The 21689-nt window shown below is 66.0% G+C and overlaps 2 protein-coding genes across 7 annotated transcripts; both read right to left on the bottom strand.

Moving 5' to 3' along the window:
- Positions 1–98: 98 nt before the first annotated feature.
- Positions 99–7983, bottom strand: LOC122446022 (sperm flagellar protein 1-like). The gene is made up of 6 exons (XM_043475686.1): positions 7593–7983; positions 7012–7123; positions 5920–6067; positions 5686–5783; positions 4991–5093; positions 99–3212 (listed from the first exon to the last, which is right to left on the bottom strand). The coding sequence occupies exons 1-6, from the start codon at positions 7981–7983 to the stop codon at positions 3039–3041; spliced, it is 1026 nt and encodes a 341-aa protein (XP_043331621.1). The 3' UTR covers positions 99–3038.
- Positions 7984–8112: 129 nt separating this feature from the next.
- Positions 8113–19803, bottom strand: ADAM8 (ADAM metallopeptidase domain 8). Of its 6 annotated transcripts, none has more exons than XM_043475052.1 (24): positions 19495–19803; positions 18365–18468; positions 17420–17496; positions 17246–17324; positions 17068–17144; positions 16739–16922; positions 16415–16474; positions 16245–16313; positions 15800–15969; positions 15623–15704; positions 15139–15287; positions 14649–14826; positions 14332–14421; positions 14059–14248; positions 13892–13973; positions 13439–13601; positions 12939–13016; positions 12360–12444; positions 11612–11726; positions 10970–11147; positions 10466–10531; positions 10262–10315; positions 8901–8978; positions 8113–8545 (listed from the first exon to the last, which is right to left on the bottom strand). In XM_043475052.1, exons 1-24 carry the CDS (start codon positions 19538–19540, stop codon positions 8516–8518), a joined length of 2484 nt encoding a protein of 827 aa, XP_043330987.1. In that variant the 5' UTR covers positions 19541–19803; the 3' UTR covers positions 8113–8515. The 6 variants fall into 6 exon arrangements, 4 of the variants coding, with proteins under 4 accessions (XP_043330987.1, XP_043330988.1, XP_043330990.1 ...); XM_043475053.1 differs by having other exon boundaries at positions 10262–10312; positions 19495–19802; XM_043475055.1 differs by lacking the exon at positions 10466–10531.
- Positions 19804–21689: the final 1886 nt, after the last annotated feature.

Here is a 21689-nt window from a genome sequence, read left to right as displayed (position 1 = left end):
GGAGAATTCCATGGACAGAAGAGCCTGGCGGACTACAGGTTGCAAAGAGTACCACTGAGCGACTAACACTTTCACTTTTTGAGCTAAACAAACTTTACCTTCTGGGTGAACCTCTGTCAGTTTTTTAATATACTTTTTATTTGGAGAGTAATTACAATATTGCGATGGTTTCATGGAAGCTGTCACTAGTTCACTTTTCACACACTTTGTGCAGCCAGGGTGTTTTTCCCCCGAAAGGTGTTTCTCACGTGTCAGAGAACACTTAATACATCCACACCACCAGATCAGCCGCTGCCCCTTCCGGCGCAGAAACGCAGCCTGGCTCGCTCTCAGCATGATGCCAGGGAGCGGGAAGCCCGGAGTTCACGTCCACGCCACCCTCCAGGATAGCTTTGTGGCGTTGTGGTCAAGCACCTGCGCCCCTGCCTTCTGAGTGAGCCCCAGCCCACGAGGTCGGGCCCGCCTCCCAGGCGCGAAACCCCAGTCTTCGCAGCCTCAGCCTCGCCCACCGCCCCGCCCCCGACGCCCCGTGCGCCGCGTCTGAGCTGCAGCCCCTCGCTGTCTTCAAGCCTTTGCTCAAAAGTCACCCTTGCTGGGCTCCCAAGGCCCCACTCCCATACGTCCGCCTGTTCTCACGCCCCCTCCCAGCTCTGTTTCTGGGGCTCGCCCCGTCCCTGGCCCCAGGCCCCGCTTCCGGGCAGGTCTCGGCCCCAGCCCCGGAGCTTTGCAGCCGCATGGCCCCCGCCCCCACCCCGAGGCGCATCTGCAGCAGCAGGTCCAGCTCGCCGCCGTGGTCGGCATCTCCCCAGCGTCGGTGGCGCTCACTCGAAACCCATCTGGGAAGGAAAGGCTGGATCAGACGCTTCAGAAACCACGGAAACAGACGTGCCAAGCTGGGGAGGGCGCCTTGGGGGCCGCGGGGGGAGGCCAGGAGCTCCCACAGGCCTGGAGGCCACTGGCGTTTCTGTCTACACTGGGCTCCGTGGTACAGTCCACACCGCTCACCTGCGTTCTCGTGGGTGGAGGCCTGGAGGGTTTCTGGCTGACGCAGGAATTAGCATGAAGCCCTCCAGTCCTCTGCAGGCAGGAAGGTCAGGGGGGCTCTAGGCCCTCATCACAGCCTCTTGCCTTTTTAAGGAGGGTCAGCAGGGCGTGATTCCGGCCCTGGCCACACGGGGCGTGCTTGGACCAGCCTGGGGCTCTCCCGGGTGGTGAGGGCGTGGCCTCGCGGGCACCTCCGCAGCGTTTCCGGAGGAGACTGGCGAGGCCCAGGGGCCGGCTGCCTCTGCCCACCCTGGGCAGGCGGGGTCCCTGTGGGCCTGCAGGCTGTCATTCACACCTCTGCACCTCCGAAGGTCTCCCCTTAAAAATGTTTTTAAAATCATGAAATAACACGTGCAAAAACGTCTGCCAGATGACACGCCAGGCCCCCGGGTGTGGAGGCGGACACCGAACAGGCTTTGGTGTTTGCCTCCTGGTTGCAGGGGTGGGCAGCCTGACTTTAACGTCATTAACTTCCAGGGGCTGTCTCTGCACCCAGGGTTCGAGGGGAAAGCTGGGGTGAACTCACAGTGACACAGGCCTCTAACAGCACACAGCTGCCCCTGGCCAACAGCAGTGAGTGGAAGATGGCACGGGCAGCTTAGGTCAGTGGGTGGCCACAGAGCAGCCTCACCTCATGTTCTTCCGGAGATAGTCCTGCCTCTGTGTCTCCCCAGGGCCCAGGCCTGGCCAGCTCTGCCCATAACCCACTGCCCAGCACATGGTCACCCGGCCGCCGGCCAGGCTGAATCAGTGTGCCCTGTGCCCGACCCCCACCCTGGTTGCTCCTCCGCATTCCTGCCCCTGTGGGTGGCACAGAGCCTTCAGCTGGCGAGGGGGGTCAGGGTCCTCCAGAGAACCCCCAGCCTCGTGCCCCCAGTGAGCCCCCTCCTGCCCCCGCCCCGAGACACTTCGCGCGCTAGGATGAGGAGCCCATCTCCCTCTGTGGCTCCTGACGCTGGATCGGTGGGGGCTGCTTGCAGCTTGGATCCCACAGCTGGCAGCCCAGACCCGCCCCCAGACACACATCCTGGGGCTCCTCTCCAGGGGTGAGGGTGTGCCCAGGAGAAATCTGAAAGTTGGCCCCTCCTAGGCAACGCCCCCCTCCCCAACTCAGCCTCCACAGCTCCTCCTGGGGAAGCAGACCCTCTGCCTCAAACCCGGGTCCCTCCAATCCTGGAGGCTTGGACCCGTGCTGTGGGGCCAGGGCTGCATGTCTGACTCAGGGAGGACGTGGGCTGACTCAGAGCAGCTCCAAAACCGACGGAGGTTTCTGCTCTGACGCTGCTTCCTGAAACCCTGCAGGGGCCCGGGGCGTGTGCGTGTATCGGGAAGGGGGCAGTGAGTCAGTTGGTGGGGGCGGGGGGCAGTACCCTGGATGCTGGAGCAGGAAGGTGAGAATGCCAGGACACAGGACAGATAGGACACAGCCCCCTGCCCCCCAACCTCAGCATCTCAGGGCACCTGGCCCCCACCCCGATGCCCCCACCCAGGGCCAGGGCCCCACATGCACTGGGGGGAGCCCGTCCTGCGGGTCCTGGCTCTGTTGACCCCCAAAGCCTCCAGAGCAAGGAGGGCTGACTGGCTATGTCGGATGACCACCGTGAGGTCCCCACAGGCGCCCTTCAGGAAACACAACCTCCCACGAGCCGTTTCCGCGGAGCCCCCGGGACGGCAGGTTGGCTGACTCGCGACGCTGCCCCCACCCCGGACCCCCCAGCACACAACTGCCCGCAGATGCTCCGCGTTCACAGTGACACCGGGACAGCTCAGGGGCTCCAGGGAACTAGGCCCGTCTTCATATCCAAACTGGTCTTGGTGGGGGGAGGCGGCAGGGGGGTGGGGGGCAGCAGGGGAACCTCAGGCCGCATTGGCTGGGCACCTGGGATGTGCAGTCAGGAGGAGCCAGGCCTCTGCTTGTGGACACGCTGTCTTGGGCCCTCCTCGGCGCTCCGAGTCTGATGGACAGTGCGTGGCCACACCCAGAAACACCCAGTCTAGGGGATTTCCATGTGGGCTCGGGGTCGGAGTCTGGTGGACTCCTTCCGGGTCCCTTCAGGCCCCGGAGTACCCCCTCCCCGGGGCTGGTCCCCCTGTCGCATGAGCGCTCCGATCCGCTGATCCTTCAGTTTCACCAGGTGCTCCAGCCTGGCCACCTTCATCTGCAGAACCTGCAGGAACACACACCCGAGGGACACCTGTCCACGCTCCTGTGGCGGGCAGCTTCAGCCCCAGGCTGAGTGTCCAGCCAGTCCCCCTGCAAGGGCCACACCATCAGTGATCAGACCAGAGGTCCTCAAGCAGGCCACTCTGGGTAGAAACAACATGGGTCCCTGAAATGAGTCTGAGACCCCAGGTGATGGAGGGCAGGCCAGGAGAGGGAGGGGCTGCCCTAGACCCACGGAGCCTCCTCGCCGGTTCCGAACCTTTGCAGCCCTGCCCAGCGGCTCAGCCGGGCTGGGCAGGTCCTCGGAGCAAGCCTGCCGAGGAGACAGTCTCACGTGCAGGGGTCACTTCTGAAGGGAAACAGCTGAGAACATGTCCCTGTGCAGACAGATGGTCAGGACCACCCACCTGGCGCTCCTGCTCAGCTGTCCTCACGCACAGCCGCTGCCCCCCAGCCTCCCCCAAGCAAGGCCAAAGTCCCCCAAGCAAAGTCCCTCTCCTGGAAGGAGAGCACCCACCACGCCCCAGCAGTAAGAGTGAACAGATGTGGAAGTTCGTCTGCCCCCGAAAGCGTGTCCAGAGGACAGACGGCTCCCGCTGGCTGAGGCAGGGAGCCGGCGTCTCAGATTGACCCTCTGAGGGCCCTGAGCGCCAGCACACCACCGGCCTGGCCACACCGCCCCTTGGCGGCGAGCGTGAAGGGCAGGGGCATCCCGAGGCTGGGCGCCGCCTTGTTTCAGCTGACGCTGCAGGCTTGGACCCCGACACCCCCACCCCCCCGGGTCAGCCCTGGGATGCTGCCCCTCCGCCCCCGCATGTTTTATCTGACGTCAGTGACAGTCACGGGAACGGAACTCAACTGTGTCACCACCAAACAGCAGGTGAGCTGTCTTGCCCTCTGGGTTTCAAAAATCAAATGAAGTTGGTCCCTGATCAATGTGGTGGTGTGGGGGGGCCACCAACCCCTCCCCCAAGTCAAAACCGGACAGTGTAGCCATCGGTCTGCAGCGCAGACGGCAGCACTGTGGTGCCCACCTAGTGGAAAACACCGTGCGGTTCAAACAGTGTTGCTCTGCGGCCCACAGTGGCCGTGGCTCCGTGTCAGCACAGGCCCAGATGGGCAGGGCGTGAGGGCCGCAACAGGCCTTGCTGAGACAGGGCTTCCTCCCTGCCGTCCAGCAGATGCAAACCACAGGATGATGCCACTTTCCTGCTTCCTCAAGAAAACTGCGTCAAGATTCGCGGAGCCAGCAGGAACCGCTTTGTCATCACCATTTCTACAGCTCCTCTGACCCCGAGGCCATGTGGCCTGCACACCCCACCCCCACTGTCTCGGGTCCAAAAATGCAGCCTGGACGCCCACCGGAGCATGTGGTGGTTGCTGAATGGCAGTGATGGGACCCGAGCACCTCCTGAACCTGGGAGTGCTGGAGACCCTCAGCGAGAGGGGGAACAGGCATACACCCCCAGAACTAGGCTTGCCCCTTAGGGAGCTGCCTTCTGCTCCCTGACTGGGCCCCAGGGCCCTCAAGCCTGCCCTCCAATATGTCCGGGTACCAAGGCCTGTGAGTCTGCAGCCCCTGACTCGTGGTCTCTGGTATCTGATGACAGGCAAGGCTGGGGTGGTCAGTCTCCGAGGGGTGGAGGCCCACTGTACTCTCCCTCTGCTTCTGGGTATCTCTGGGATGTGCTCGCAGGCTCCCCCGGTCAGGGGCCCTGCCTGGCTGCCCCCACCTCGCCACATGCTGGTCCAAGCTGCTTGGAGGGACGGCCAGGCCTGTACCTTGATGGTCTCCTGCAGGACTGCCAGCGCCTGCTCCTTTTCCTCCAGCAGCCGCTGTGGCAGCCCAGGGTCCAGGTGGTGCCAGGGCTCCCCGGCTGGGCAACTGAAAGGTAGACACGGGCCTTCAGCAGGCGGGTGGGTGGGCCAGTGGGGCGGTTGCAGGGAGTTTGATCTGGAGCCCACCCTCTGCATGCACAGTGGCCCATCTTCTCTGAAGCTCTCTGACTCCAATGGGTCTCCACCCCAGAGCGTGCCAAGGGGCTCCGCAGGCCTGTGAGACCACCGGACGCGTCAGCTCCGGCCTTCAGTGTGGGCGGCTGGGCCAGGCCTGAGCTGGTCCGCAGGCGCAGCCCGCCACACCTCTGAACGGCTTCCTCATTTGGAGAAGCCACCCCTGAACCTGAACGACGGCCACTTCACGTGGCCTGTGGGCGGGGGCCCCTTGCGGGGGTGACGGAAGCGGGGCTCCCTGAGCAAGGCGTGCCTCGCCCGCTGGGTGCCACCCCAGCGGGGGGCAGGGCAGTCTGCCGGGCGCAGGGCCCCACACGGGGTGGGGGTGGGGGTGGGGGTGCAGTCTGGACACCCCCAGCCTGGGCAGGGGAGGCGAGCCCCACCCACCAGCGTCACCACTGGAGCGTCCTGCTTCTTGCAAGGGGCTCCAGCGTTGTGCCATGAGACCCCCTGGAGGGACTGACCCGATCCTTGTCCGCAGGCCTGCGGGCGTCTCCCCATCACAAATGGGCAGGGGGACATGCTCCCTGGAGGCGGCAGCACAGCCTGGACCCGAGCGCTTCTGAAAAGGGATGCAGGCAGGTCAGGCACGGGGATACGGGGCTTCGTCCCCACTTACTTCCTGGTTTTACTCTCATCGCAGGCAACAAGCCCGCATCCCAACACAGCAGAGGCCACGGCCATGCGACGGTACCCACGTGTCCAGCTGTGCCGGGTGGGTCCTCGCCGGCCTCCACCTTGTCCCTCACTGCACACAGGATGGGCTCAATAGCCCCAGGGGTGTTGACGACCACCTTTCGGATCTCTTCCTCCGAGACACTGAGACCCAGCTTGTGGAAGACTTTCCTGCAGAGGCAGCGGGTGCAGCCCTGAGACGAGGCCCAGCGGGGATGCTCACCTCGTGCAGAGCCGCTGGACTGGGGTGCCTTCCAGCCCCCGTACCCACAGAGGCCCGGGGCCATCTCTTTCCCGGTCACCCCCTGCGGGTCATGGGACACAGTGCGTTGTGTCTTCAGGTCAGCTGAGTCCCAGGCTCACTGCTGCCTCCCTAGGTAGCACTCATCTTCCTGAGGCTCCTCGGCTCTCTGCAGGTGTCCTGCGCGTTCACCTCCAAAGTGCTCAGAGCCTGACCTCTCACACGTCTGCCTGCAGCTGCCACTGTCGCCAGGCTTTGGGGGTGGGGGCAGCCGCCCACCCCGCTTCCATCTTCCCCAGTCTCTCTCCCCTCCGAGTAAGTCCCACCAGAACCTGCCAGGCCTCAAGCCAGCTAAGGCACTGTCCCCTAGGGCAGTGTCCTGCAAGGGCCCTGGGTGGATCCGCACGCCCTCCCCACTGCAGCCTCGCAGAAGACCCAAGTCCCCCCTCAGGCTGCTTGCTTTCACTTCCTGTGGTCCTGCCTCAGTGTCCTCACGAGACTCCTCACAACTGACACTGGCCCCATCTCATTTATCCGTCTTCCCTCTCGACTCGCTGGGCCCATTGACTGCCGTGTCTGCTGGGCCTGAGCAGTCTGTCACCCAGAATTTTTGGCGGGTGAGTGCATGAGAGGCAAGGTCAGTGGGCAGAATAATGCGCTGCAGAGCGTGTGTCACGCTGACTGTTGCTGGCCTCTTGGTGGGGAGCCCCCAGGAGGCTCAAATGGAACTGGACAGAGTATCAGGGAAGCCCACGCACGGACACAGACTGAGAACCTGTCCCCGGGGTGGAGGCCGCCCATGCAGGCCAGCCTTGGGGAGCGAGGAGTGGGCCCAGCAGGGAGGCAGGGCGGAAAGCCCCGCTTGGAGCCCTGCCTGTTGAGAACGTTCCAGTTGCTGCGCTTCTGGCCGGTGTTGCAGGTGGGGACGTAGTTGTGCAGGTCCACTAGCCGGGGGCGAAAGAGCTTCACGACCTCCGCCAGCATCACTGGGGCGGGGCGGGCAGGGGCACAGGGTGAGCCGAGGGGCCCCGGATTTTTGCATCATTCGTCCCCCAGGGCCTCCACGCAGAGAAGGATAGAGAGGGGTCCCGGGGAATCCCCGCACGGTGTGGGCGCCCCGGCGGGAGGACCGTGAGGGCCGGCGGGCTCCGAGGAGCTGCTAGGGGACCCCCGGGCAGGCGGGGGTGGGGCGTGAGGAACTCCTGGGCCCCCACTCCGCTTGCCGCCCCACTCCTCCTCCTAGGGCCATCTAGGCAGCGGTCCTCCCGCCCCTCCCCGGGGGCCTTCACGTCACGGCTTCGCAGGGAGCCCAGGGCGCGGAGACCTTGCCCGGGCCGCGGCCTTTGCCTGGACGTCCCGCCAATCAGGCCCCGGGACTCCCGCTGGCCGAGGAGGACGAGCGCTCGGCTCTCGGCCTGGACCCCCGGGCAGGCCCCCCGGGCCCCGGCCCCTCACCGCCGTCACTAAAGTCCCGGGCCAGGTGGCGCTTGCGGCGGCTGAGCGGCAGCGCGTCCAGCCAGGCGTAGAGGCCGTGGAGGGCGCCGGGCGGCAGCGGCGGCGGGGCCGGGGGGCGCGGCCTGGCTGTGTTCAGCATGGCGGCGCCCGGCGCGGCGCGGCGCGGCCGTCTGTTTGGCGGTTGCCAGGAGACGACGCCGGAAGCGCCTGTGGGACCGGAATTCCGGGCGGGGCCGGCAGGGCCGGGACCGGAAGGGCGGGGCGCGCAGGTGAGGGCGCGGCCACGCTCGGTGCCCGCGGGAGGCTCGGGAGGGGGAGGGAAAGTCAGACCCGACGCAGTAAGGCTGGGGGTCCCCGAGACGGTAAAGGGCCGGGAGCGACTGAACAACATTGACAGTAGACTTCTATTTTAACAAACGTTGAATGCTTAGGTCTTATAAATTAAATTCCCTTGTTTCGCATGCAACACTTTACACTCATCTAGTAAAAACTTCCGGTCATTTAAAACTTGATCAATAACTTAATCGTAAAATATAAGCATTTTATTAAATTTTTGAGCCCTGCTAAATGTGCACCTGAGGTTTTCAGGTACCAGATAAGACACCAGTGGCGGTCTGAAGACACACGCAGTTGAGGGGCTGGCCTCCCCCAACCTCCTTCCCCAGGTCAGGACAGCAGCCGATGGCCCAGCTGGGAGTCCTGGGCCCAGCCAGGGAGTCCCGGGTCCGGAGGCGCTAGGCTGTGACCTTGAGACACAGAAGAGTGGTCTTGGCCCTGAGGAGCTGGCTCTTCTCTTAGGACAGTTCAGAGAGGACTCAGCCCCTGAGGGGGTGGAAGGCCTGGGGCCAGGCGGCTGCATGTGTCGCTGCTGCTGGCGAGGTCACAAGACCACACCACTCAGGGTGCTTTGAGCTTGGGCCCTATCACCTCCTCTGGACAGGATTCAGAGCAACCTTGGGGAAGGAAAAATGATAGTAAAGACCATCTGCTACAAAGAGCACAACTGAATCTAACTTCGTTTTACTTTTCTTAAAATTTGGATCCTCATTTCATCCAAAAACATGACTGTGCTCAGAGCGGCGACAGCCCTGGATATTAACAGCTGATGCTTTATCAAGTCTATTCTCTATCCACAAGCAGTAGACGTCTGTACTTAAACCAGTGCAGAAAAAGACGTTAGCAGCCGGAAGAAGCGGTAAGCATTGAAAAGTCCTCTGACAGAGTACAGAGCAGAGGTTACGGCCTCCTGGGGAAGCGAGCTCGCTCTGCCCCAGCCGGTGGGCACTGCTCTGGCAGTGAGGGCCTCACCTGAGTGGGTCCAGGCTGGGCCCCTCTCACTCCAGGCTTGACGGGTGGAATCGGGGGAGCGCAGGTCGGCTTGATGACCTGGAAGGATGGAGACAGCTGATGGCTGGCAGTGCCCGGCGCTGTCTGCCCAGCACTTCTAGAAAGTTCCCTGGGTGCTGTGTTCCGCCCCAGACTGGCCTGCAGGCTTCTCTGCGCTGAACGCGCTCTACAGAAAATTGCCCTCGACACCGCCCCACTCTGGCTGGCACCGCCCTTGAATGAAACCCAAACGTGGCAGGACCCCCATTCCTGGGCCTGTCGGATTATCTCACCACCCTGCCCTCTCCCCTCAACTCCCCACCTCACCCCACCCCACCCCAACATTACCCAGGAAAAGCTCTTAAATTACCAGAATGTGGGTCTTTGAAAGGTCTAAAACCAAGGATTCACCACTAAAATGTGCGTTTGTTTGCATTTCAGCTTTCCAGGGGCAACCTTGGCTGGGGTGGGGAAGGAAGGTCTCTAGCAGGAGTCCTGCTCAGCCCAGGCCAGGGTGGGGTGCAGCTCAGCGCCCAGAGGGCCCCGCTGAGTGGGGCGAGGGGCTGAGGGCTGGGGCGGCCTGCACTTTCTTCTCCAGCACAGTTCCCTGGCTGCCCCAGCTTCCTGGACCGGAAATCTGTTTGCCCAACCCCCATCCCTGTTTGGCCTGTCAAAACCCCTCCTAAAACTTTATTTAAAGACTTTTTTTGGTAACTTTACTGTAACTCTAAAATTAACTCAAAATAAAAAGTAAAAAAGAAAAGAGAAATAGGGAATCTTCATTGAATAAATACTGCAGTAATGGTTGTCCCAGGCGAGATCCACCCACAGAGGCCCCATGGGTTAGCTTGAGGAGGAACCAGGCTGGCATCTCTCCAAGCACCTCCAAGCTTTGACCACAAGGGGAAGAGGGCCCTAACAGTGATTTCGAGTCCCCACAGACACCACTGCAACCAGTGATGACTCCACACCACCGGGGACGGACAGGCTGACACGGGGCCCGTAGGACGCCTGGTGGGTGAAGCCCTGCCCCAGGAGGGGAGAGAAAGCCTGGTCTTCCAGGCCTCACCGTCAGAGTGAGGGGAGCCCCCGCCTGCGGGGAGGTGAGAGTGTGTCCAGGAGTGTGTAGGACCCTCAGCAGTGCTCCCAGCAATGGAGGCGACCCACCAGAGCCAGACCTCACAGTGGGCAGAAGGGCCTCCCATACGTGCCCCAAGGCAGGGGGCCTGCTGGGGCGCCAGTGACTCGCGTTTGGAAGAGATCTTTCCCAAACCGCAGAAGCCTCAAAAGGATGGAGGTGGAGCCCACAGCGCCCCTGAGCTCCTCCCCCATGGCCCTCTCACCTGCTTTGGCTTCAGCACCGGAAGGGGCTTGGCGGGAGGAGCAGGTCTGAGCTGCTGGGAGTGGGAAGGAGTGGTCAGAACCCCCAGGCCCCCCTGGGTGCCGTTCATGTCCTCGCTGGGCTGCGAGACTGCGCGCCTGGCCCGCCAGGTGCAGCCACAGAGCCTCCTCCCCCGGGGCCCGCGCTGTGCCCCCTCCCTGCTCACCTGGCCCGGGGCCTGCGGGGGGTACACAGGGAGAGGGGACGGTGGGCTGGCCATGGCAGCTGGAGGCTGAAGGGAGCAGGTGTGAGCCTGGGTCTCCCAGGGCAACCACCCCCAGAGAAGCCTGGCTCAGAGCTGCCCCCCACCCGCTGAGGACCCAAGGTCCTGGCCCCTCCCAGAGTGGGGAGGAGGCCCCAAGTGTGTGCACTGTGGGGGTCCCCCATCCTGCTCCACACTGGGCGGGGCCTGAGCCTCGACCCCCTCCCCCAGCCCTGGCTTCACGTGGAGGTGCTGGGCAGCAGCACGGGCCTCTGCGCCTCTAAACCATCCTGGGATGGACGCTGCGGAGGCTTTGAGCCTCAGGTTCAAGGCTGCTCCCGGCTCAGGCGGGTGCTCAGAACCCTCGTCCTAGAGCCTTGGTTTCGCCTGCAAATGGTGGTCACTCTAAGCCCCATAAGCCTGAGATTTGGGGGTAGCCAGGAGTCTGTCGGGATGGCTGGCGCTTACAGCAGGGGGTGGGCGCTTAGGGGTCACTGAGGAAGCTGTGGGCTTGGCGGGCTGGGAGGAAGGGGCCGGCTCTAGGGAGCCGCCGGGGGGAGCCTGAGCCCCGCCTTCCGCAGGTTTGCTGAGCCCTTCCTGGAACAGGGGGTTGGAGAGCCCCATGGCCGACTTGGGTGCCACGTTCCTAAGAGAAATAAGATGGGTCAGTGCATCCTGGCCTCAGGATTCAGCCCAGGGAACTGAGGCTCCTGGGCGTGGGGACCCTGGCCCAGCCCCAGATGGCTCAGCTGCAGCCGCCCCGGGGGGTGTGCAGGCCACAGCCACACAGGGAGAGCTCTGGGGTCGGGCCAGGCCCGGGGCAGGGGCGCTTGGAGGCCACGGGCAAGCGTGTCCTGCTGCAGCCAGCACGGGGCGAGGTCCCCACACAGCGGGCTCAAGAGCGCAGTGTCCGGGCGGTGGGCCGGTGCTGCCTTCTCTGAGCTTCCTCGTCACCAACGCGTCCCCACAGCCCAGCCTGCTCCCACGGCAGAAGGCAGGGGCCCAGGGCGGGGCCACCAGCATGGGGTCCCCTCTCCCCCCAACAGCGCCAGCAGGCGACTGGCCATGCACACGCTGACGTCCTGCGAGCCCAGAGCACAGCTCCCCCACCTCCTTCGGACTGGGCTCCGGGCCTTGCAGTAGATGAGAACGCCCACCAGGATCAGCACCAGCACCACCAGGGCGCCCACGCCCGCCAGCACACGCGTTCGGAGGCTCCCAGGGGCTGTGGGAGCACAGAAGGCCAGGCGTCACTAGGGCCAGACCTGGCTCGAGGCAGCAGGGACCGGGAGGGCCCACCAGCAACTCAACCCTGGCCAGGCCAGCCCGGAGCTGAGGAGGGGCGAGCAGGGGATCACCTCCTCGGCGAAGCCGACAGCCAGAGCCCTGGCCACACATCCCCAAAGCCCAGGCCTGTCTGAGGCTCTGAGACCCGGTACGTGACACCGGCACTCTGGGCTCTCAGGGGACCAGTCGGGGGCTTGGTGGCGGGCGGCCCTCGGCCCTGGTGATGCGGGAGTGGCTGGGCCAGGCCCCGGCGGCCGCAGGTCTGTGCACGGCCTTGTGTTCAGTGGGGACGGTGTGGGGCTGGGAGGCCAGTGTCCCGGGCCCAGGGCGGGTTAAGGATCCAGCAAGGAGCAGCCCGTGCCACCTGCAGCCCTCCTTCTGGGACAGGCCTCCCTTCTCCGGGAGGGCCGCCCCGGACTTGTGAGGTGAGGCTGCAAGGCCACACCCTCCACAGGCCCCTCACGGTTCAGGGGCACACGGCCTCCTCTCAGCCCTGCCCAGGACCCCCGACCAGACCCCATCAGGCTTGAGAACGTGTGAGGAGGCGCCCAGGCGGGTGGGCCCAGCCTACCTGCGTGCGTGTCGGACGGCGGCTCTGCGCAGTAGGGCGGGGCCCAGCCCGGGTGGCAGTGGCACTGGCCCTCGTGGTTGCACTCCTGGGGGACGGCCGGGAGTCAGGGCCTCTGGACCCCCACGCGCTGTGCTGCCTGAGCCCCCCGACAGAGGGTGGCGGGGTGTCTAGGACCACCGCCACCAAGGCTTCATCACAGGTGCCGAGAGTCGCAGCCCTCCCAGACACTGTGGGGCTTTCTGAGCAAAGCAGGCAGCGCCGCGGGAGGCAGGGCGGTCTGACGGTGGGCTGTCCTCCCCAGGAAGGAACCCAGGAGGGCACAGCCCCGGAGCCCTGGCCTTCCCAGTGTCAGAGCTCAGAACCAGATGCTTCACACCTGACTATCCTGCCCACGTATCCACCAGCTCTGACGCCCAGGAGATCCCCAACAGTCCCCGCCTCGGGAGGTCCCGGCAGCTCCCGACGTCCCAAGGGCGCCAGCCTTGGCCCTCTGTCTGCCTTGGGGCGGGGGCCAAGCCTGGCTGGCACATATCTCAAGCCCAGAGGACAGGTGGCGGGCTGTGCCCTGGGCCCACGTACCCCATGGCCGTTGCACCGGGCGGAGCAGTTCCTGGATCTGTACACGTGCAGGTCCTGGCAGAAGCCGTCCCAGCAAACCTGGAGGGCAGTGGGGTCTCCTGAGATGGCCAGTCTAGACCCCTGCTTGAAGCACCCAGTCTCCACCGTCAGCCAGAGCCGCCCCCCAGCTTGCATCTGGGCTCTGGGGGGACAGGCCACGGCCCCCACCCTCTCAATGGCCCCGCCTGCAGGTCATCTGCTGGCCAACCTTGGCTGTGGGGAAGGACCGTGCCCAGCCAGCTGTCTGCGGCCACCAGGGCCAGAGGACCCCCCGGCCCACCCCTAGGGCTCGCAGACCGTCTTCAAACCCGTTCACTGACATGGGGCTTCTCCCGCAGCCCCGTGCGCCTTCTGACTTTCTACCTGGGGCAGAGCGCTCCAGCAGCCGCCACGGCCCTGCTCTGGGCCCTGCAAGCTCGCCCCGAGCCCAGCGGCCTGACCGGGAGGCATGTCCAGCCCACCTGCTCCTCGCCGCACTTGGTGCCCTTGGGCACCGGCTCGTACGCGGTGCTGCCGTCCTGGACGACAGCTCGGCAGATGCCCGAGGAGGTGGTGAGGATGCAGTATCCGCGTTCCGGGGGCTCCTGACCCCCCTCGCAGAAGAGCGTGCCGCACCTGTTGACCCTGGGGACAGGGACGAGCGTGGGGCCGCTCTGCGGGGCTTCCTGCTCCAGGCTCAGCGCGCCAGGAGCTCCGAGGCCACAGGCATCCACACCCCAGCCCCAGGGGCCCACCCGCCTAGAAGGGCAGCACCCGAGGGTCCCGCAGGGTAGGATGGCCCCCTCCACCCCCGCCATCCGAGAGGCCCCGACTCAGCCCCAAACTCCTTCGTGTAGAGGACCTTCTTGTGGCCCCAGGGAGGGCGACATCCCAGGCCCTGGCCCTAGGGGAGCTGGGCCACGAGGGACACTCACCTGCCGGACTGCAGGGGGACCCCAGCCCGACAGCCTTCGGAGATGCCGTAGCGGAAGCAAGTCTCCACGGCCACCCGCGAGCCTGTAGGAGGAGTGGGTCAGTCCTCCGGCTTGGGACCGCTGCCACCCTCGCCTCCCTGACGGTCCTGCGGCTGTGCCCGCCTCACCTGGCCCCCACAGGTCCCGGCAGCGCCGGGCCAGCGTCGGGCAGGCCCCGTTGTAGCAGTAGCCCCCCGGGCAGGGCGCACCGTTCTCCCTGAAGGCGTCCTCGGGGCATGTGGGCCACCGGCCGTCACAGTGCTCGCCGAGGTCACACTGGTCCTTCGCGGGGCGGCACGGCTCTCCAGCTGGCTTCACCTGGTTCCAGGGTGCCAAGATCACCATGGGAACGGGAGGCCCCCAGCCTGCACGCCTGCCCTGGGCCCGGGCCCCAGGCTCACCCTGCACTCGTGGCAGCAGGCGCCGTGGGCGCACTCGGCCCCCTTGGCCAGAAGGCATGTGCTGGCGTTGCAGCAGCGATTCTGACAGTCCTGGGGGCAGGGGCGACAGCGAAGGTCTGAGTGGGCTGCACGCCGGGCCCCCCGCCCCCACCGCGGGAGGACCGGTCACTCCCACCCAGCAGCCCTGCCGGTTGTTTCGGGAGGTGTGGCCGTGAGTGTGCAGGGCACCCAGGGGTCAGGAACAGACACCCAGCCTGCAGAGGCGAACTTGGCCCACGAGCAGAGACAGCGGAGGGTGGCGGTGTTTGGCTCTGTACCTCGGGGCGGCCACAGTCACACTGCTCCCCGCGCTCCAGGAACCCGTTTCCGCACACAGGGCCGCCCACCAGCCGGTCAAGGTCCGGGATGTCCACCAGGCAGGCCGTGCGGGGCTTCTCCACGAACGTCTCCAGGTCGGCCCGGCTGCACTGACTGAACTTCCTGGGGTACTGGGAGCTGGGGGGGGGGGGGCCCTTCCAGTTATCAGGAGGGCTTCCTGGGGTACTGGGAGCTGGGGGGCATTGCCATTATCAGGAGGGCTCCCTGGGGTACTGGGAGCTGGGGGGAGGCCTTCCAGTTATCAGTTATCAGGAGAGTTTCCTAGGGTACTGGGAGTTGGGGGGCATCCCCGTTATCAGGAGGGCTCCCTGGGGTACTGGGAGTTGGTGGGTGTCTCTGTTATCAGGAGGGTGGGTGGAGCCGGCTCTGCTCGCTGACAGAACCTCCCAGCCCTGGGGCCCTGGGCCAGGCTGGACCGCCGAGCCTCACCCGATGCTGGCCGCCATCACGCAGCCGCCGCCCTCCCTCGGCACCGGGCAGTAGCAGCCGGCGACATTCTCGTCGTGGTCCATGCCCAGGTTGTGGCCCATCTCGTGGGCCATGGTGCTCGCCACACCGATGGGATTCGGGCTGTGGTCCTGCAGGGGGGCCATCCTGGCTGGGGTTGCGCCCAGGGCAGATGCCCCACCTCACTGCCCACTCCTCCCCAACTGTCCGCCCCAGGGAGGCTGAGGGCCTTGGCGGTGCTCCCGCCAACGTCACTTTTCAAATAGTAGATATACGGTAATGTTATTACAAATAACAGTAACAGCGTCAATGCTGCTCAGCTGGCCAGAGCGCAGCAGTGGGCGGAATGCTGGACCTGAGTGCCCTGCTCCGCCTCACGTGCTCTGCCAAGCCCCAGGCCTCGCGGCCGGCCCCGCCCCCAGGCCAGCTACAGCCTCGGTCCAGCACACCCGTGCAGACCCCGCACCTGGTTTACAGCCCCCGAGCCCTGGGAGCACATGGCAGACACCTTGGCCAGTCCCACGGTGGTCCCCGTGAAGTCGACCCCGCTAGGAGGGAGAACAGTGTCCGTCCGGGCCACCCCGAGCCCGCGCCCCAGGCCCCTCCCCCAGGGGCGGTGTGGCCCCGCCCCCAGCTCGCTCACGTGATGAGCTGCACGTTGTCGTGCGCCTGCCGGCCCACCAGCTCTCGGGCCCTCCAGGCCAGGAAGCTGTCCAGTGTGGCGTCGGGCTGGGAGCTGACCTGAATTTTGTCCCCACCATTCCACATCTCCAGGCCCACGAGCACCACGCGGAAATTGAGCTCCTGATAGAGCTGCCAGAGGACAGGGAACCGCGAGGGTCAGGCTTGGCGGTGAGGCTGGCGGAGGGCCTGAAGCCCCACGGTGTCCACTGTGATGCGAGGGGTCTCGAGGACTGGGGCAGGGTCCCGGCTTCCCCTTCCCCCTGGCGGGTGGCTCTACCTGCAGCCAGCCCACCACCACGGCCGCCCCAACCCTCCGGTCCAGCAGGGTTTGTCAGGCTGGGCGTGAGCTGCCCAGGGGTCCCGCGGCCCCTGCTGGAAGCCCCCAGGGTGGAAGTAGCGCCCACCTTGTCCACGTGGTTGACCACCTCCAGCACCCGCTGACGCACGGCCTCTCTGCTCCCAAACCGCTGGAACTGGAGGAAGGCAGACCCTCAGTGGCAGCCTGGGGCCCACGCCCGCCCATCACCCCTGCACCCCGCCCCCGCCCATCACCCCTGCACCCCGCCCCAAGTACCTCCGTGCTGTCCGTGACCACAAACAGCTCCACATAGCGGGTCTCTCTGGGTTCTGACCACTTTTGAAAAGTGGTGACAAGAATCCAGTCAGCCACCAGCCACAGCCCTCCTGTCCTCAGCCCGTCTGCACACGCTGACCATCTCCCGGGCCCTAGAGCTGGCGCCCGCTCCCGCCAGCGCTGGGTGAGCCGTTGGGGGTCGGGGGGCTCTGCCTTCGCAGGGTGGAGCCAGGCGCAGGCCCACCCTTCCCTCGCTTAGCAGCCAACAGCCTGGGGGCGCGCAGGCCCAAGCAGAGCAGTAGGAAGCGTTGGGCCTCCACTCACCCGGGGTCTGAAGGCTGCAGACACCCGCGGCCCCAGGATGCTCTCCAGGCTGCTGTCGTTGACACCGCAGGTGCCAGCCTCCTGCTGCAGGTGCTGCGCCAGGTACAGGGCGTGTGGCCCTTCCTCCCCGGCCCCCGCCAGGGGCTCGATCAGGCGGACAGCGGGGCCTGCCTGGAAGAAGCCCCTGAGGCAGAGGCGAGGGCGGCTCTGAGGCTGTGGCCCCGAGGCTGTGGCCCCAGGGACCCCACTGCTGCGCCCGGCCGACCCCTTCCTCCTGGGCCCCGCTCACTCCTCTGGAGGGCGAGGGGCGCCCGGCCTGCAGCACCCACCTGAGGCCGGCACAGGTGCTGAGGCTGGCGGCCGAGTGTGGGTGCCCCTCCACGTGGCCCTGGTAGAAGCAGTGGTCCTGCGGGAGGAGGGTGTGAGGACCCCGCTCCCGCGCCCGGCTCCCCGCGCCCGGCTCCCCGCGCCCGCCGCTGGCCCAGGGCAGGAGCACTGGGGCCATACCTGCCTCTGCAGCTGCTCTGTCACCTGGGAGCCGTTGGCGGCCGTGTAGGTCTCCACGTAGCCCGAGCCCACCAGGTCCCTGGAAAAGAGCCACCGTGGTGCCCTGGCCGCCCCTGGTACAGAGGAGAGGCTGGAGATGGTGTGGGGCGGGGCGGGGGAAGGGTGGGCGCTCACCTGTTCTTCCGAAGGTGCAGGGTGAAGGTGTGCCCGCGGGCCCCCAGGACGTAGCTCACACTCTCTGGGTACAGGCCCTGGGCAGAGGGCAGGGAGGGGTCCAGGGTGAGGCCCTGCCTGGCCACGCCCACCTCAAACCTGGAGGGGTGGTGGGGCTTGGGCTGTACCCAGGGGTGGGGCAGGCTGGCAGCTCCACCCAGAGCTGGGCCTCAGGCCTCCGGGAGAGGACAACGCCCCTCCCAGGCCACGTGTGGGAGGGGGACCCCGGCCCGAGAGAGGACGAGGGGGCCAGGCTGCCCTCCCTGCTCCGGCGGACTTGCTCCTGTGAGGCCCTGCCCCTTCCAGCCCCGGGCCGACCGGAAGGATGCCCCCAGGATGCAGCTGACCCCTCCCCACCCCCCACCCCGCCCGCCCCGTCCCGGACCATGTGCAGGGCGCCTGCAGAGGGGGCTGGGGGCCCAGGGCAGTGGGCGGCTCCTTCTGGGACATGGAGGTCAAGTCAGGGCTGTCTCCACCCTCACAAGCAAGAATGCCCCCAGGCAGCCCCGGGGAATCCCAGCCCGGCCCCTGCCCGCAGAGCCACCCCACGTCTCAGAGTGAAACCAGGCCGGCTGGCGGGCTCCAGAAAGGAAGACGGGGCTGCGCCAGCCGCCACCCAGGGCCACCCAAGGTGGCCCTGCCTCCGGGGTGAGCAGGACGGAAGAAGGTGAGGCCTGGGAGCCGGGGGGAGGGGGGGGGGCGGGGAGAGCGGGGCAGGCTGCTGGGGCAGAGGTGAGCTCCCAGGAGTCTGCCCAAAGGCCTGGAAGCCCCCCGGCCCTCAGCCCCCTTACTACAGTTGGGGCACACAGGGAGCTGTCACCCTGCTCAGAGTCGGAAACGGACTCTGAGGGCCCAGGTTGGGGCGGGTGGGGGGAACCCCTAGGCCAGCGTCCCGCCGAGACTTACCAGGCGGGAGGGCAGATCCCGCCGAGCGCGGGGTGCAGGCAGGCGCCGGGGCTGCACCACCTCGTACTGCTCCACGTGGGGCAGGGCGGCCCCGGGGGCAACCTCTGCGGGAAAGGGGGGTCAGCAGTGCACAGCACACCCTCCCACCCCGGGAATCCCTTCCCAGCCTGCCGTGCACGGCCCCTTCTCTGGGGGAATCACAGCAGACCCTGAGGTCTGGCTCCCCAGCCCGAGTGGGGGCCCTGCCTTAAAGAGACCACAGGACCCCCACCCGGGCAGTGCCCAGAGACACTGCCCAGCGCCAGCCCGTCTAGGAGCTTACCAGCTGCCACCCGGAGCCCAGGGTGGCTTGAATACCACCCCCTTCTTAGGGGTCAGGACGCACACAGGCCCTGGGGGGTGGGGGGAAGCGAGTCTGTCCGCCTAGCCCTCAGAGCTGACACTTTTCATCTCCATAATCACACAACTGCATCTAAAGGCGGAGCAAGAGCCCTCTTCCGCAGGGTTCACCCCGCCTGGAGCTAGAAGCTACCCGACCGGACACTCCAGACCCAGAACTGACCACCGGCCTCACCCCCGAGAGTCTTCCTCTTGCCAGTGTTAGTGGTCGTGCCCCCGTTACACCGTCTGGCAAAGCTCCAGGACTGAGAGGTTGAGGGGAGGGCGCCTGCCTAGGAAGTGCCCTCACCCCAGAACCCCAGGAGGCTCTTGGGAGCCAGGGTGGGGGTAAAGGCTAGCAGCACAGCCAGCCCCCCCAGAGAGAGGCAGGTCCCCAGGTGGCCGGGAAATTCCGCGGGGTGTCCCCGGCCCCCCCGCTCCAGGTCACCGCTCCTTATTCTCCCTTCCTCGCCAGGCTGGCGGTCCCAGCAGAGGTGGGCAGTCGCCCCCAAGCCCTGGAATGGAGCGGGGGCAGCCGGCCCTTCACGCTGAACCTCCCGGCAAAGCCCTCCTCCAGCGCAGGAAACGCCCAGGTGACCGTTTACCCACACAGTTCCCTTTTGCAGGTTCCCTGCGTCCACCGCCCGGGCCTCCCCGCTGACTGGCCGACTCCCCGAGAAGAGCCCAGAGTTCCGCCCAGGGAGCCGCGGGCCAGGCGGCGGCGCAGGCAGAGCGGTCCCGCTCTCACTCACCCCGCAGCCCCAGCGCGGCGAGCAGCAGGAGCCCGAGGCCGCGCATGGCGGGGGTCCGGTGGGCGTGGGGTGCGAGCCGGCCGTCGGGGGCCCGAGCGCAGGTATCCGGGGTCCGGGAAGGGCGGTGAGAACAGGTACCGCCACGGCTGCGCCTACACTGAGGTTCGTCTTGCGCTGGAGTCAGGCTCGTTCCCGCGCGCCCCACCCGCAGCGACTGGCCCCTGGGTCGCGGCCAATCAGCACCTCGGGTACCGGGAGGGGCGGGGCCCCCACCGCCTCCCAGGTCTCCCTGTAGTCCCCTGGGGCACCCGTCAGCGACCATAGCCAGTGCTCAGCACTGGGAAGTTTCCTAAATGTGAGCAGAAGTAACCAGGGTCAGGTGGTCGGGCTAACATGCGTCACCCTGCAACGCTGCGTCCCCCAGGGGCGTGAGGGACAGGCCGGGACTGCCGGGGGCCTGCTGGGATGGTGGAGGTAACTGACTGGGAAGGGCTGTGTGTGTATGGGGGGGGGGGTTCTCTTGGGAGGGCATTCCCTCCCGCTTCCTGGGAACAGAAAGCCCCAGCGGCCCCTGGGCAGCCCTGTGCCCAGGCCCTGAGGCCTCACCAGGGAGCCTGCGGCAGGGCGCACGCAGGGGCAGCTGCCTCACTCGGGCACAGACCCTGCACTGTGGAGGGTGTATGCGAGGCTGCCTGGCCGGTGGGCGGCCCAGGAGTGGGCCACTGTGCCAGTGCCCTGCACAGCGGCTGGAGGCAGCCTGCCCGCGGGCGGCTCCCCTGGTTTCTGCCAGTCCTGCCCTCCCCTGTCCTGCAGGGCAGGGCTGCCCCCCCGCTTTGGCCTTGTACCCAGGGACCCAGGCTTCCTGCAGCCGAGCCGTCCACGGCACCCACGTCTCCTTCTGGACGGGCTCTCCCTGACATGGTCAGACATCGGGTCATGTCAAGGCCTCAGGTGAGATGGTGTGGTGCGAGTGGTTCCAGACCAGAAATCAAAGTTCACCAGGCCATCATTTCCCCCGAAGTGAATGGCAGGAAAAGGAATACAAGGTGGGACGGGCTCACACACACTTTGGAGTGTCCCGGGCGCAGGTGACAGCGTGGGGGCAGAGGTGGCTTCTGTCCCTGAGCTCACATCATAAAAACGACGCGTGTGAAACGCCCAAATCATCTGGCAATTTTACTTCTCTTCCTTGGTATTTCGTGTTACCTGATAGCAGAAGTTCAAAGGCAGCCTGACCCTATTTGGGCAAAAACACCAGCTGCCGGGACTACACGGCCCCCGAGCGAGCTGCCCAGAGCACAACAGGCAGTTCAGCAACAGGGCAGCCACCGGCAGCCAGGAAGCCCCTCTGCCCCTCGACAGCCCCGCCCACCACAGAGGACACGCCCACCAAGCCCACCCGTGCCCCTGGCACCACCTGCCCCAGAGGTGTCTCAGGAGAGCCCAGGACAGGGATGAGGGCCTCGGGGCCAGGTGGGAGGCCAGCAGGTGCCCGAGGGCAGACCCTTTGCTGCAGAAGCCCCACTGGACGGACTGGCAGATAGATAAACCTCCTTGCTCCAGGTCACGCCTACACACGACACAGCTCAGAAGAGGAAGCTGTCTTGGCTCATCCAGCCCCCTGTTCGGAGAGCGCCCTCTGCTGGGCACAGCCGGTCTGAGTGCCGCCCCCCACCCCTGTCCCTGGGGGAACCCGGGCATCCATTCTCTGCCAAGGGCCTCCTGAAACAGGTGGTCAGAACTGGATTTTGAAAATGAGACACACGGAATTCTGCAGGAAGGGGCAGCTTTCTGTGGGGGAGCGGGGGGCGGGGGTCGGGGGGCAGGAAGATGCTCACCGACGGACACACCCAGGACATTCGGCTGGGCGGGGCCTCCGCTCAGGCGGCAGCCCCAGGCAGCTCTTGCACCCTCTTGGCTGCAGGCTGGTGACTCACCCGCACCCAGGCGGCTCCCGCTACAGACCAGGGGCTATGCTGCCCCCTGCTGCCCAGAGCCAACCCCAGCCTGAAGGACCACTGTGGACACCACACCTGGATCTTGCCCGTGCCCAGCACCTCAGTGACCATCCTAAAGTTGTTCTAAGGCCATGTGTTTTCACTTTGCCTTATCTGAAGGCAAAAAATCCTTCCAAGTGACTCTGCTCGATCCGGGAGAGGACGGCAGAGACCACACCGGCCCTGCCCCGTGCCTGC

Source organism: Cervus canadensis, chromosome 8 (assembly GCF_019320065.1).
Source record: "Cervus canadensis isolate Bull #8, Minnesota chromosome 8, ASM1932006v1, whole genome shotgun sequence".
NCBI lineage: Eukaryota > Metazoa > Chordata > Mammalia > Artiodactyla > Cervidae > Cervus > Cervus canadensis.
The sequence above is the reverse complement of the archived record's forward strand: the minus strand, read 5'-3'. Positions and strand labels throughout refer to the sequence as shown.